General features: G+C 41.9%; 1 protein-coding gene across 1 annotated transcript in view; it reads right to left on the reverse strand.

Annotated features, from left to right (window-relative positions):
- LOC124720206 overlaps window positions 1–15,664 on the reverse strand; it is a 209,286-nt gene that overhangs the window by 182,715 nt on the left and 10,907 nt on the right. The window contains exons 3-5 of the mRNA XM_047245529.1: window positions 13,159–13,455; window positions 12,022–12,191; window positions 8,791–9,010 (exon numbers count right to left, since the gene is read on the reverse strand). Coding sequence (XP_047101485.1) covers window positions 8,791–9,010; window positions 12,022–12,191; window positions 13,159–13,455 — 687 coding nt within the window. The remainder of the gene's footprint in view (window positions 1–8,790; window positions 9,011–12,021; window positions 12,192–13,158; window positions 13,456–15,664) is intronic.

A 15,664-nucleotide genomic window follows, 5' to 3' on the forward strand; every position in this document is an offset into this window, starting at 1 on the left:
TAACAGCAGTCTATCAAAATTGAATTGCACTGTAATTTTATCAGCTCAACTTGGAGACTCAAAGGGGCATTCTCTGGGTGCACCGAAAAAGGCATCATAAAAACTTTTAAGTGCTGATTTTACTTCTTTTATTTCTTCAAACCTACCTTCAAATTCCTTGTGCAATGACTGTAATTCCTTTCTGCTCACTGATGTGTTCGTAAGTATCTAAATTCAATGATTTTAGAGAGGGAAAACTGTCCAAATTTCTTCCTAAAAGCTGATTTTTAGGTGGCAATTAATTATTTTTACCTTGCAATGAGATATTTAAATCATTTAAATACTCCGCAATACCTTGCATGAAAGAGAAGGTTAGCAATGCATTGCTCATCATCCAAGTCTGACTAAGGAGAACCTTTCATATCAGCAAACAGAACTACTTCATGTCTCAAATCGAAAAAGATTGAGAGTTCTTTTGAGCAACTGAACCATTGTGTAGCACAATGGAAAGGAATGTGTTTGTGAATTGATTAAAGGTCTTCCAAAAATGCTTTAAATTCCTGATGACTGAAGCCTTGCTTTCTACAAAAATTCACAATCTTTGCAACATTTTAAGGATCGATCTAAACTTGTGGAAAACTTTTGCATGTTACTCTTCTTGATGTAAAAGCAGTTTATTGTCAAAATTGGGGGAAGTCCACCTTCACGCACTTTTTTTTTCTCCATACACTAAAAAACCTACCCCTTTGAATAAAATTGCAGGGATCCAATCAGATGCAATGCTGTAGAGACACTCAAGTAACAACTGCATATCGTTCAAAACCACCTCTACAGCCAGGAAAATATCCTGTCGGATTACAGTACTTTTCAAAGAAATAACATCCAATAGTTCCTCGATAACAGTGAAATCTTTTATGACACTCATTACAAAACCTGCAAACTGAGCTATGCTGCAAGTGTCAGAGCTCTCACGAAGAAGAATCGAATACTCTACGAAGTCGCATAATTCACTGCGCAACTGCTCCTTTAATTCCACACCTATTTCTTGCACTCTTCAAGAAACTGCATGTTCAGACAAGCTTAATGCCTCAAACTGGGCCACTACACACGGGCATATTACCCCCGAACACTCTACAAAACACTTTTACAAACTGTCCATCCATAAAAGGTCTTCCACTTTTTGCAATTTTCTGATTTTAATTTAGTAATCAGTTTGCTTCTGTCCAGTCCAGCAATCCCCTCACGTGTCAAGAAATGTTTATTTTCATAGCACTGTCGATGCTTTGATATTTACCGTAAAGTGGCATTTTAAGCATAGTGCTTTCCAATCAGACTTTACAAACAAATGTGAATCTACCCACTGAGCATTCAAAAATGGCACATCTAAACACAAGCATTTTCTGCTCATGCCGAATGCTCGCTAGACAGATAAACAGTGTACCATTTGATTCGACGAATACTCCAGCGTACAGAAGACGATGTGAGAGCTAGCACTGTCTCTGTCACCACGTGCTGCTACAGCCATTATACCGTTACACGAGAGGGAAGAGTTGGGGGAGGGGAAAGGCGCCAGTGTCACTCGTTGCTGCACGGGGGTGTACAAGAACCAACCGCTCGAGTTGATGCGGTATCACCTAGGTTGATGGAGTGTTTCTCGATTTACAGAAAGCACTCGATACATTTCTCTATTACCTTCTAATAAATGAAACGTTAGGTTGGAGTATCAGGCTAGCTCTGTGATTCAAATAGAGACATCCCAGTAAATGGCACACAGCATGTCATTATGAACTGAGAGAAATATTCAGACAATCCAGTAACTTTGGACGTACCCCAATGGAGTTTTATGAGACCATTACTTTGTAGAATAGGGGGTTTGGTGGGGAACAGGACACATGGGGAAGACAGAAATTACGATGAAGAGAGACGAGGAGGAGCCCTTCCATTAAACCCGCCCGAGAGTGTGCAAGTGGTGGGCAATGTCCTGCAGCCGCAAAAATAACAGAATAGAAAGGAGGAGCAGGAAGCGAACAGACAGTGACGGAATAGGAAATCAGGAGCTGGGAACACCAAACCAAATGGAGGAAGGGGTGGGAAATGATGACGATGACGATATACCAGAGTCAATAAGGAGACTATCGACACAGCGTCAGTGCGAAAGGGTAGCTAAACAGATGCCACTATGGGCGACCAGGTCCAAGAGGAGGAGTGTAGAAGGGACAGCAGAGCCATAAAGTTGACAAATAAAGTCCAGAAGTGCCAGAACTATGGCCCAATCGAGGTGGAGAGTATAATGATCCGTACCTCAAAAGGTGTGGGCAAGAAAGCAAAGGACACAGAAATTTCCAACCTACAGAAGATGGATACGGAGCCACAAAGTAAGCTATTCATCAAAAAGACCCTAGAAATGGAACTCGAGGACCACAGTCAGGCGTCTGGCATCAGGTAGAGCTCTGGATAGGGATGGACCGTGTAGTACGGTGACAGATTTAAGGGAAGAGAGCTGAAAACCGTGTGAGAGAGCCCGTGCAGAAGCATGCGAGATGTCACCCTGGGGCTGCCATTCCACTGAGGCCATAAAGTGGGCACTAGCCCACATACAGAGCAGGTGTGACGAGCAGTCTGACAGCGGCCACGAGTCCATTAATAGCGATGAGGAAAAGGGCACTCAATACAGATTCGTGTGTAACGCCATTCTCCCGGGGCAGTGGAGAGCTGAGAATGGTGCCTCCCCGAACTCTGAGTAACCAGTAGCTGAAGGAGGGCTGTTAAGTCAGTGGGCATAGGTAGCCTGTCAGGAGGGAGACAGAAATTGCAAACCCCGACCACAGAGCCCGAGTTGACAACGGGCAGCAACTGCTTCCAACGTAGTACACACGGAGATCTGTAAACTGACAACAGTCGTTCGGACCAAAGTGCAAGTTGTCGTTGCTTCTTCCTCTCTTTTGTAGGTCGAGAAGGGCAGGGCCCAGAGAGATAGCAGGCTACAGCGAGATCTGGAATTCTGCGAGAGTGGGGCGCGCAAACTGTGGGTCCTGCAGCTGACATACGGCAGCAGGTGTCCGGTACGAGAGATAACGGAGAGAGGGAAAATGATAAAGATGCAGCAGATGCCTCGGAGGTTGCCTGCTAGAGAGTGTTCTTTCCAGAAGTCGTCGGGCACTCTTCGTCGGATCCCTCCGCTACTCTGCCGAGGCCTCTCTGGCTCGGATGACCCCAAATTCCCATATTTTTTCCTCATCTAAATTTCCTCAACGCAAATATTCTGTTTACAAAGGGGAGAGGGAACGTCACCAACTCACACTGACTTACACTCGCAGGTTACCAGAAGTCGCCACCCTGCACTACGTGACAGTGTACCGAGCACCACAATTCGGTGAGCACACGTCACATCCGATCCGGAATAGCCCATCTATGTGAGGTTCAAAATCTCAGGACAGATGTCTTACCATATGGCTATTCCGAAAGACAAATTTGTCATACTTTCCAGCCAAAACAAGACCATCTGAGGGAACAGCATAATGAAGTGGAGGTATCCACTGTCACAGGTTTCTTGCCATACTTTGGCAGTATTTCCCACGAACCGGGAGAGATGCCAACAAGCACAATATCAGACTTAAATTTTGTCACCCAGCAAAATTGAAAAATCTGGTGGCTCCTCTTCGGGATGATCTCGAGCTCGAGAAATGAGGTGCGAATGTGGCTCCTCGTGTGCACGGACTGGTACATATCGGCCACACGCGTCGTACATTGTAACTCAGACAAATGTGATTAACACTATCATCACACGTGTAAGAGTCAATCGTATAAATTTGCAATAGTACAGAATCAACAGTACACAATAATGCCAATGTATGAGAACTCAAAGATCATGTCCTCAGCTTTGTCTTTATGCGCTTCTGTGTTAGAGGAGAAAATAAACATTCTCACAGCTAATTAATGAGGGGCTATCATTTCCAATTAAATATAGCCTGAAATCCTGCACTTCCTGTCATTACATATAGAGGAAAACAAGAATTTCAACAGTTATACTGTAACAAAGTCTAGGATCCACCTAGTTAACAATTTTGGTTAGGCTTCCACCCACAGCGACACTCAGTAGCAGCACCAGACATCTGGAGTACGTGTCGAAGGTCACAACCCAGGTGGTGGTAGAAGGTTCGGGACGTGTTACTGCCACCCATCTACAAGCAACTCGATCGTGCATCAGGGAATTGTAGACGGGGCCTCCATAATGGGCAATCGTAATGTTGAAAAATGAGTTGCTGTTTTCCAGCTGTAACAAAAAGCCACCTGCTCACAATGTCCCGTAGTTGCCACGAGGAAACATTTTCGATAAACAGAAGTTGATCCCACTGCAGACCCAAATCCATATATTTACCAATCAGCAGCACCATTTAATTCTTACATCCATGGGACGACTGTGGTGCTCACATGACATCACATATCACATCCTACGGTTGGTTCACAGAAGTATACCAAGAATATGTCATCAAGATCTATGTGTTTGTGACACAGTATTTGTTGTTTTACATCATCTCTGGTATGATTTGTTAGACAAAAGTGTCAGGAAATATGATAGAAATAACTAAAATTGTTACTGGATTGTACTGAAAGTAAGCTATTTTTAATTGACATCACACCTAGAGCCAGAGGACATCATGCAGGAATTGAAGTATGACTTTTTTAAAGATTATATGTGAATCTCAGCCTTCAGATAAAGTTCTTTCTTCTTTTTCTTCTTCATCTTCTTCCGTCATGCACTAGCCTCTCCTTCAGCCTGTTGCAGCTACACCTAGTCCTTCCATCGTTTTGCAGGTCTTCCAATGCATCTTCTCCCTTGCGGAGTATATCGCCAAAAATGTAGGGGTAATCTCGATTTGTCCGTTCGTAACAGATGGAATATCCACTTTTGTTGGTATTCACCAACCTTACTGTTTATATAGAAAATATTTAATTACTTCCCGATATCTGTATTTCTTTTGGAGTCTGGCTTGGTGTATCCTGCTATGTACGTGAGGAATTTCATTTCATTGGCTTGTAATCTTTATTATATCTTTCTTTTTCATTACCCAAGATTCACTTCCATATAGTAATGTTGGTACTGACACAACTAATTAATTTCAACATTCAATAACTACTAATATCATCAATCTGCTGCCCTCATATGTATGACACTTTTATGTGGTAACAGAGAATATGTTGAACTTGGAACATCACATAAAAATTGCCAATTTCACAATATGTCGCTACAACCCTCAATTTCACATTATTGTTAATGCACAGTTCTCCTGCCCCTATTTATTACCCACATACACTGAGTCAACTAATTCTTGTGCTATTAGCAACATGAGCAATTTATTTTATACTAACATCTCAACTTCAAATAGTTTTTGAATATTTGCAAAAATCAGCCACTAATAGTAAATTTACATCCTGTCTCACATGATCACGCTTTATGCTTTATTTACATGTAGGCACAGCTTCCTTATAAATTTAGACATCGTCACCATGCCATACAGCGAGCTGGAGCTATATTTATGTTAAAATCAACAGTCGAGACCGCAATAATATTTGTTTATTTACCTGTTTTGCCTAACGTTAAAGTCAACTTCACAATTTTTGGCTGTGCAAGGGTGGAAATAGCAAAGTTACAAACAGTACTATTACACATGGCGTTAAAATAAGATACAGGAAAGCTGTAGTGAAAATCACAAACAGTGCTATTACATAAGGAGTTAAACGAAAATAGAGAATGGGTGTAGCATTTACCCCGACGGTTGATGCTGGTGGCTCCTCAGTTTTCTCAATATCACGATTGTACACTGTGACTGACAGTTGTGGAACCATTCGCGTGCCGACTATGGACTAAGAACCGAAATATCGTTGCTGTATGAAATTTGCACAGCAAGTACTCTTACACCACAAGAAGTTAAAACATTATACAGCATCAACACAAGTATTCATTTATGTTAAAATAAAATAGACAAACCAGCAAAACAGAAGAAGCAATGTAATCTATAACACTGGTGTAAGAGACAGACACATTGTTCTTCTTAATGTTTTGTCGCTAAACGAATAAACTAGAAAGTACGAATTATATGTACATACAGATATTACACAGACATAATAGCAGGTAAAATTATACTAAAGATAGAACCATTAAAATATATGTCATTGTACATTTACTGGGCAGTGCTCTGTGGTAAGAATTCAAGGCTACTCTGTTGGCTAGGCTGGAAAGGACACCACTGTCATAGTAACGTAACAGCCAAAGTGGCAGTTCAGAAACAAAAGAAGTAGGCCTAGGGATGCCAACTAAGATCAAGGTGCCGATTCAGGTCAATATCATCAAAGACGTTTGTGCCAACGACTCATAAATAAACGCTGTAGGAAAGTTACTCAGTATCCTCCAGTGCTATTGGTGAGACCAAACATGGTGCCACATCAACCAGTAGAGCAGCTGTTGTCACAGTGACAGAGTGGCAGCTCTGTGTGGTAGTTTTCATGGCATGGGCTTCAAGAAACTTGAAACATATACAACATCGTGTTGTTAGTAATCTGGTGAAAAAATTCTATACAGGTCTTAATACCATTAGGATACATTAATGTTGTTCTGTAAGTTTACAGGAATGGGAATATAATACATTAAAACGATACATATGCACCAGTACATATTAACTTAGCTCGTCCCAAAGTACACTATAAAATGAAAACTATGTGAGATAAAAAAAACTTGTTCATAACAAAATGGCACTAAGGTACATGTAAGACTTGAATAAATAATGGCATAATACTTAATTTTCTAGTTTATCTGTTTAGCGACAAAACATTAATAAGAATGATGTGTGTGTCTCTGACACCAGTTTCAGAGATTACACTGCTTCTTCTGTTGTTTTGTAAGTTTGTCTATTTTATTTTAAGACAACTGACTACTTGCATTTATGCTTTATAACATTTTAACTTCTTATGTACTTGTACACGGTTTACAAGAACTTACTGTGCAGACTTCATACATCAATGACATTTCAGTTCTCGTAAAGTGTTTGGCCGGGTATGACGTAATCCATAGTCTGCGCATGAGTTCCTAGATAACAGAACGCAGCATGTCATTCTCAATGGAGAGAAGTCTTCCGAAGTAAGAGTGATTTCAGGTGTGCCACAGGGGAGTGTCGTAGGACCATTGCTATTCACAATATACATAAATGACCTTGTGGATGACATCGGAAATTCACTGAGGCTTTTTGCGGATGATGCTGTAGTACATCGAGAGGTTGTAACAATGGAAAATTGTACTGAAATGCAGGAGGATCTGCAGCGAATTGACGCACGGTGCAGGGAATGGCAACTGAATCTCAATGTAGACAAGTGTAATGTGCTGCGAATACATAGAAAGAAAGATCCCTTATCATTTAGCTACAATACAGCAGGTCAGCAACTGGAAGCAGTTAATTCCATAAATTATCTGGGAGTACGCTTTAGGAATGATTTAAAATGGAATCATCATATAAAGTTGATTGTCGGTAAAGCAGATGCCAGACAGATTCATTGGAAGAATCCTAAGGAAATGTAATCCGAAAACAAAGGAAGTAGGTTACAGTACGCTTGTTCGCCCACTGCTCAAATACTGCTCACCGATGTGGGATCCGTACCAGATAGGGTCGATAGAAGAGATAGAGAAGATCCAACAGAGAGCAGCGCGCTTCGTTACAGAATCATTTAGTAATTGCAAAAGAATTATGGAGATGATATATAGACTCCAGTGGAAGACTGTGCAGGAGAGATGCTCAGTAGCTCGGTACGGGCTTTTGTCGAAGTTTCGAGAACATACCTTCACTGAGGAGGCGAGCAGTATATTGCTCCCTCCTACGTATATCTCGTGAAGAGACCATGAGGAGAAAATAAGAGAGATTAGAGGCCACACAGAGGCATACCGACAATCCTCCTTTCCACGAACAATACGAGACTGGAATAGAAGGGAGAACCGATAGAGGTACTCAAGGTGCCCTCCGCTACACGCTGTCAGGTGGCTTGCGGAGTATGGATGTAGATGTAGATGAATTGCACAGTAACTCGTGGCTCCACAGCCATCGGTCACAGTGTAATATCGTGGTATTGCTAGAAAACTGAGGTGCCGCCAGCACCAGCCATATGCGTAATTGCTACAACCTTTCTCTATTTTCGTTTAATGTCATATGCAACAGCACTACTGGTAATTTTTGCTACAGCTTTTCTCTAGCTTATTTTAATGCTATACATAATAGTACTGTTTGTAACACTGCTGTTCCTACCCTTCGATGGCCACAAATTCTAAAGATGGCTTAAATAAACGAATATTATTGTGATACCGACTGTCAATTTCGACCTACATACAGCTTCATTAAATTTGAGAGTTTTTATCTGCGAGCAAAAAGTAATTTTGTATTACTCAATAGAAATTTCAAAAGAGGTGAAGCAGATCACACACAGATATCACCCAAAAGGAATCAACACAAACCCATCATAAAATGACAAAGTGCACAAATTCACACGAAAGGCCTACACTCCGGCGACATAGCCAAAATGCCAATGTGACACACAAGTTGCTCGAGAGTCCGAGGGGGACACACCGACAGTTTCTGAGGAGTGTACGAAAATGTAGAACAGCTGAAGCATTAAAAGCTTCATCTAAATTTTTCTCCACTTTTTGTTAATCCAGTCTTTACATTTGATGGAGTGATATTGTATGAAGAATTCAGATTAGTAAAATGTGAGGTGGCATCTCAGGTTTCTGAGGCTACCGTCACATTACAAGGAACTGAGCTATTCTTATACCTGGTGTAAGGCAGGTCCGAGGGAAGTGTAACGGCGGCACCTCCGCCGGTCTCTGGCAGCCGGGCGTCTTCCGACAAGCCGGTGTGGTGTCGCTGCCGGGGGCCACGGTCCGAGTGCACTCGGCGACCAGGCGCCAACACTCCCAGGCCCCTGTGCAATAGCTGCTTCATGTCCCGGGGACCGAACTCACCGTTCTCCAACTTTTCCTCGTATTTCGGATCTGCAACCGGCAAACACAGTAATCGTTTGACAGGTACATCCTGCACGCAAACACGGGGGCACGTAAAATCATCTCCGTTTACCAGCTGAATCGTAGCATTTTGTTGCCGTAACATATTAATGAATTTCCAACTTGTCCGAGTTGTTTTTCAAATCAGCCTTATGAAAACACAATTAGTTTATTTTTACATTTACCCAGACATGTTTTGACACCAATGTGTCACCTTCTGTGGGTCACATTTTTATTTCTGTATAGTACAATATCATATTTGTAATAATTTAACTGCTGTAGGCCTAATAAGTACAATATTTGCAATTTGCTTTGTTTGGTTTACACACTCACATTATATTTACATTGCTAACTCAACTGTATTATTATACATTGATTTTAGTGCTCGTTTTTGTCATCTTGAAAAAGAAAAGAAAAAAAAGAAAGAAAGAGAGGACACACCTAATTTGTATGACTGTTAAATGAGTGAGATATGCCTCCTTGCCCGAGATAGGTGTTTGTATGAATGCGAATGTGATCACTGCCAAGGAAGTGATGAGAACATAATAGTTTGTCACAAAAGCTGCAACAAATGAATGCAAAAGTTTCACAATCACACAGTTTCTCTGTGCTGTGTCAAAACATATGTTTTTTGAAATTTTTGAAGTTTCATTCCATTTTGCAAGTCTGGACTCATGAATTCAATTTTTGTGATATAGTTCACATCCATTTCTTTGTTGTTTCCATTTATGTGAGACGGGTGTGCTATCTTGCCTGCTCTCACTTTTCATCACATTTACTTGCGACAGTAACGTATTCTTACCAAATGACTCATATTCTATAACTAATACATAGTATGACAAAATGGCTCTGAGCACTATGGGACTCAACATCTGAGGTCATCAGTCCCCTAGAACTTACAACTACTTAAACCTAACTAACCTAAGGACCGTAGCGGTCACGCAGTTCCAGACTGAAGCACTTAGAACCGCTCGGCTATAGTATGACAACTGCCAAGATTACAGAAGCAGAACAAACATTTCAATGACTGAACAGACAGTTCATTATGTTGCAAAAAATAAATAAAAATAAGGAATGGCAGAACAGTGTTTCAAACATGGATTGCCCACTTGGCAGTCCAACACCACGACCACTTACCCACTACACTGTTCCTGTTTCAGGCTGTTCTTTATTGCACTTCTTATTCTTGGACCATTCACTGTTTCTATTTTCCTATTTTGCTTTTCTCCCCACACAGTTCAGTATACCTGCTTCCTGTTTTCATGCTTGATCTGCGTTCAGTTTCTGATGGGCTATCCACAGGGCCATCCTACCACTAAATCATGTGGTGAGTTTCCCTTGCTAGTGCCACACATGTTACAGTTTCTATACTGTTAAAGTCTGTTATCTGTGGCATGGCGTCAGCAATGAACAGCAAATGGCAACTCAAGGTCCCCACCCAGGTTCCAGTGACTTGTTCCCAACCATCGGGCTGACACTATGCCTGCAGCCTCTGCCCAGATTCCAGTTGTTATCCGCCTGTTTGTCAGAGCCAATAGGATGACATTATGCTCTTCTCATGATGTAGCCCTCCTGGAAGTACCTGTGCCAACTCTTGTTGCCACCCTGTTTTCCCCGAGTTCACCTCATCACCAATTATTCTGCAGTCATTACACTACAGACGACTGTGTGTGCAATCTGTCAGTACGTGGTTAATACCAATGATTTGCCCTTCCCCAACATCAAAAACACAGCGAAAAGTTGCAGCAATGTTAGACGCGCCAAACAACCCCCAACTACTTACACCATTCTTCATTAACAGGAACAGCTTTTTTCTGCACCAAACATTAATGTGCAAAACGATGAAACATGTAGTGGATGTGTAGAAATACTGGAATATTAGTTTGATAACAGTAAGTGGCGATGTTCGAGATGTAACAGCTTCCATTTCTGTAGATGTGTACCGGGTGATCAAAAAGTCAGTATAAATTTGAAAACTGAATAAATCACGGAATAATGTAGATAGAGAGGTACAAATTGACACACAAGCTTGGAATGATATGGGGTTTTATTAGAACCAAAAAAATAAAGTTGAAAAAATGTCCGACTGATGGCGCTTCTTCTGATCAGAATAGCAATAATTAGCATAACAAAGTAAGACAAAGCAAAGATGATGTTCTTTACAGGAAAAGCTCAATATGCCCAACATCATTTCTCAACAATAGCTGTAGTCGAGGAATAATGTTGTGAACAGCACTGTAAAGCATGTCCGGAGTTATGGTGAGGCATTGGCGTCGGATGTTGTCTTTCAGCATCCCTAGAGATGTCGGTCGATCACGATACACTTGCAACTTCAGGTAACCCCAAAGCCAATAATCGCACGGACTGAGGTCTGGGGACCTGGGAGGCCAAGCATGACGAAAGTGGCGGCTGAGCACACGATCATCACCAAACTACACGCGCAAGAGATCTTTCACGCGTCTAGCAATATGGAGTGGTTCTAATAAAACCCCATGTCATTCCAAGCATGTGTGTCAGTTTTTACCTCTCTATCTATGTTATTCCGTGGTTTATTAAGTTTTCAAATTGATACTGACTTTTTCATCACCCGGTATATAACGAGGTCAGAGTGTAGCCTTGGATGTCCATTCAAACAAAAATTTCCCTCATGACCATAAGTCACGAAATGTAAAAGTGATCAGTTACAGCCATAAAGCAACAGCCAATCATTGAAGCTAAAGTGGGTGCATCAAATGTGGAGTCAATCTATTCCCATATACGGCCCTACAGCAGGCAGAAGTGACGTCACAGTTAGCATCTAGAGTACGTACAGGCATAACACAGCAGGCCATCGACAGTCATTCCACTCGACAATGGCCGATTACAGCTAGGTCAAATTCTCGTGGTGTTTTAGCCACTAGACATCACTCGAGACCCGAGACCTTTCAATCTTTTCAATCAGTGAAGAATGTAGGAAAAGAGAAGTAGGTGACAACCAGGTTGCTACTGGCCGTGGAACTCACCGAGCATCCAGTAGTTGCCCTTCCCTGCGCTGTCCTTCTGAGGCACGTTGATGAAGCACCTGTTACGAGACAGGTTGTTGCTCAATGCTTTCTGCCGTATCTTCTTCTTGCGTTTGAAGTAGGGGAAACGCTTCACGATGTAGGCGTAGATCTCTGACACCCTCGCCCTCCTGTCAGACAGACAAATGCACGAAGTTCACTCCAGATCGTTCAAAGACGGCTGTGAGTTGGGACTAGCAATCTCGTTTTATAGGTTTCCTTCTTTTAGGCTGACGAGAAGCACTGTTTTCGACATTGTATTGCCTCATTTTATTTGTTGACAAGATTGGGGACCGTGAAATTACGACATTCTGCTATAACGGAGGCAAAATAACACTGGGCTGACGAAGTAATGACATAAAAAGTAGATTAGCATAGGCAAAGAGTGGATTCTCAAAGAAGCCTACAAGTTTCAAACATGGGCATTAATGTGAGGAAGAAATTTGTGAGAATGTATTTTTAGAGTATAGCAATGTAGGGAAGTGATTACAGCCTGTGGGAAAACTGAACAAGAAGACATTCAGTGCATCTAAAAATGTGGTATAACACAAAGATATTGAAAATTAGGTGGGCTCATGAATGAGAAGGTACTCCACAGAATCACTGAATTTGAGAAATATATGGAAAACACTGAAAAGAAGATGGGACACACGTTAAGACATCTGGTGCACAGTACCGGATGGAACCATCGAGTGTAAAATCTGAAGGGGAAGACAGAGATTGTGATATTTCTAATAAATAACTGAGGATATGTGGCGAAAGTGCTCCTTTGAGATGAGGAGGTCGGTGGAAGACAGAAAGTAATGCATATCGCATCAAACCAGTCCGAAGACTGATTACTCACAAAGAAACAAAAAATGAAAATAATGGTTATTGATGTTATACGGAACAGTTATACTAATACGATGAGCTGACAAAGTGAAACATGTGGAGAAATACATCAAACCATCTTTAAGGTCGATGAGCACAATACCACTACCATATGTCTACCACGAGTATAAGATACCGTGGGAACTGCCAAACTAAGGTGGGACATATTAAGGGTGGTGTAGTCTATTTTCATGAAGGTATTTATTACTTCGCAGCAGTGCTACCAACCTGTTTGGTGACTGTGCTATGGCCATAGCACTGAGCTCCGTGTAGGAGAACAGCGGCCTCTTTTTGGCAGTACGGGCCGAGCCAGCCACGCTCGAGCACCGCTCCTCGCCTGCTACGTCGTCAGTGCCACGAGAGGTGGAGGTCAGAACAGCCGCGTCATCCGGAGACGTTGTCCCGTCCGACACCGGAATGCCGTCCTCGCGGTGGCCGTCGCCAGGGTGGGACGAGTCGGGGGCAGCACGACCGGTGCTGCCAATTTTGGAACACGACAGGCTTGTCGAGGTCGGGGTAGCAGTCCTGTTTCAGTGAGACAAAAACGGCATTCAGTGGTACAGGGTTCGTGGAGCTCTATATCGGTTAAAGAAAGCAATTCAAACGGAAGAACACGAGATATTTAGAACTTAAGCCAAAATGAAAATCCGAGATGCAAAAATGAATGGGAAACTTCAATAAAGGTAGAAGAACTTTAAGAGTTCTTGCTGTCTATCTCCACAAAATCAAATGGCAGATTAACCACAGTTGTGGCTGCAACAAAGCAGGCCCTCCGGGACACTTGTCACAGGACAGTGCACTCCACAGAGATGCAGCAGGTAATAATGGTCCCCATGCACAGCAGATGCTGTGACCCAAAGCACTGCTGAGGCGTGTGTAGGCCCGCCACATCCGACAGTATTCCAGTCACAGTATCCAGAAGGGCCGAGCAGGATTTCACACTGAATTCAACCGCATTTCGGCATGCAAACATCGAGAGAAAATGGAGATCAGAGACCACTGCATGAAAAGAGTTTTGAAGACTGTCCACGCTGCTGGTGTTAGTGACAACGGAAATGTCGATCCAAAGAAGTTACGGTGAACCGTCGAGTCACTGATCAACTTCCACAGCGGAAATTAGGCTGATGCCCAAGGAATCTAGCCACTGCAGTGGCTGGCAGGAGAACCCTAGTAAACGAACATCAACGGAAGTGTACTGATTTTACTCACAGAATCTGTAGACCCATAGTAGTGTTAGCACACAGTCTTAAAAAAAATTAATAATAATGAGGACCCAAGAGACATGTTTGGATGTCAATGTAACTTCGTAGGCTTACACGCCAACAGCGAGTATTTAAATGATTCGAGCTTCTGTTCTCTGTGACAGGTAGAATAACCACTGAAAACTAGTCTCTCCCAATTTTTCAGATTTTGCTGCAATGATTACAAGACTTTTGCAAGAAAACAGTTTTTTTTCCCCTCATAGTTTGCCTTGATGTTCCTGAAGATAGAGATAAAGATGCAGAAACAGTAATCTACTGATAAGAATCACTGGCATTGTCGTATTCACAGCATTCATCAACAGCACAAGTGACTGTCTTGTCTAATTTTTTTCGCTCGAAATGATTAAGTGCAGTTTGCAAGCAACGTGATTGACTGGCTTTATTCACAGCTTTTATGGGATATAAAGAAGCTTCATCTTCACATCAACTACGACTTCCTATGCAGTATTACCCATTAATGACCTCTCCTCTACACATTTACTTGAGGTAAACTTCATAGTTTTGCGACTTACTTTTCTGCACAATTTCCTGAATCTAACCAGGTCAAAGCAGCCCAGAAATCAGCAATGTTCATCTGCCTTGCAATTCAAAGTAGTGAGTCTCTTAGATGTTCCTAGGTAACACACTCATAAGCAGTTCTATATCTTTCAAACAGCTTTCCTTTCACATTTTTTTTCATTTTGACATGTATCTCATGCTTTCTGTACTCTTCTTCCATTTATAGAATCCATGTTCAGAGTTGTGCATTGCTTAAGTTCAAGCATTTTCTCTCTCCTGATTAACCAACAAATTTACAACCTTTCCTTTGTGCCTGAAAACTATTACAGCATATGTTTCCTTTAGGCTAGGAAGATACTGTATTTACATTATGGACTTTAATTAGCAGAAAAGTCATCATTCGAAGCACAATCAGAGAATCATCGAGATTTATTTCCCGTTTTTTCTTCTTTCGCAGTTTCTAATGAAATGCCGACATCATTCAAATGAATGTCAAAGAAATTAACTAATAAATAACACATGCGTAAGCCCTCAGGAGAAGTAAGTGATTCTGATTGCATACCACGTTCTTCGTATTTCACATTTGCAAGGTTGGAAACATTAACTGGATTCCACATTACTGCTACTCTGGAACATGCGCAAACACAAATGCTATCAGCATGCATATACCAAGATATCACAATTAAAATTAATTCAGTTTTGTCGTCTTTGTTAACACTTAGTGATGCCACAAAGCCAACTGCTAATTATTAGGGATATTGAAGGCACTGCAAGTCCGTGCGAATAGTAACTGTGCACAACTGTGTCAGAGAAACTATTGACGGAAACTGAAATTTGGTCTAAATTACGATCGCATTGTACTGCGTTATTTGTTTCCTGCTCTGCCGTCGACCGAGGACATGCCATCCGTGTCGCACATGCGCTGTCTGCTACAGCTGCATCACGGTTTTACATCTCGTCAACCACCTGGCGAT

This window comes from Schistocerca piceifrons, chromosome 11 (genome assembly GCF_021461385.2).
Source record: "Schistocerca piceifrons isolate TAMUIC-IGC-003096 chromosome 11, iqSchPice1.1, whole genome shotgun sequence".
In the NCBI taxonomy this organism is placed as follows: domain Eukaryota; kingdom Metazoa; phylum Arthropoda; class Insecta; order Orthoptera; family Acrididae; genus Schistocerca; species Schistocerca piceifrons.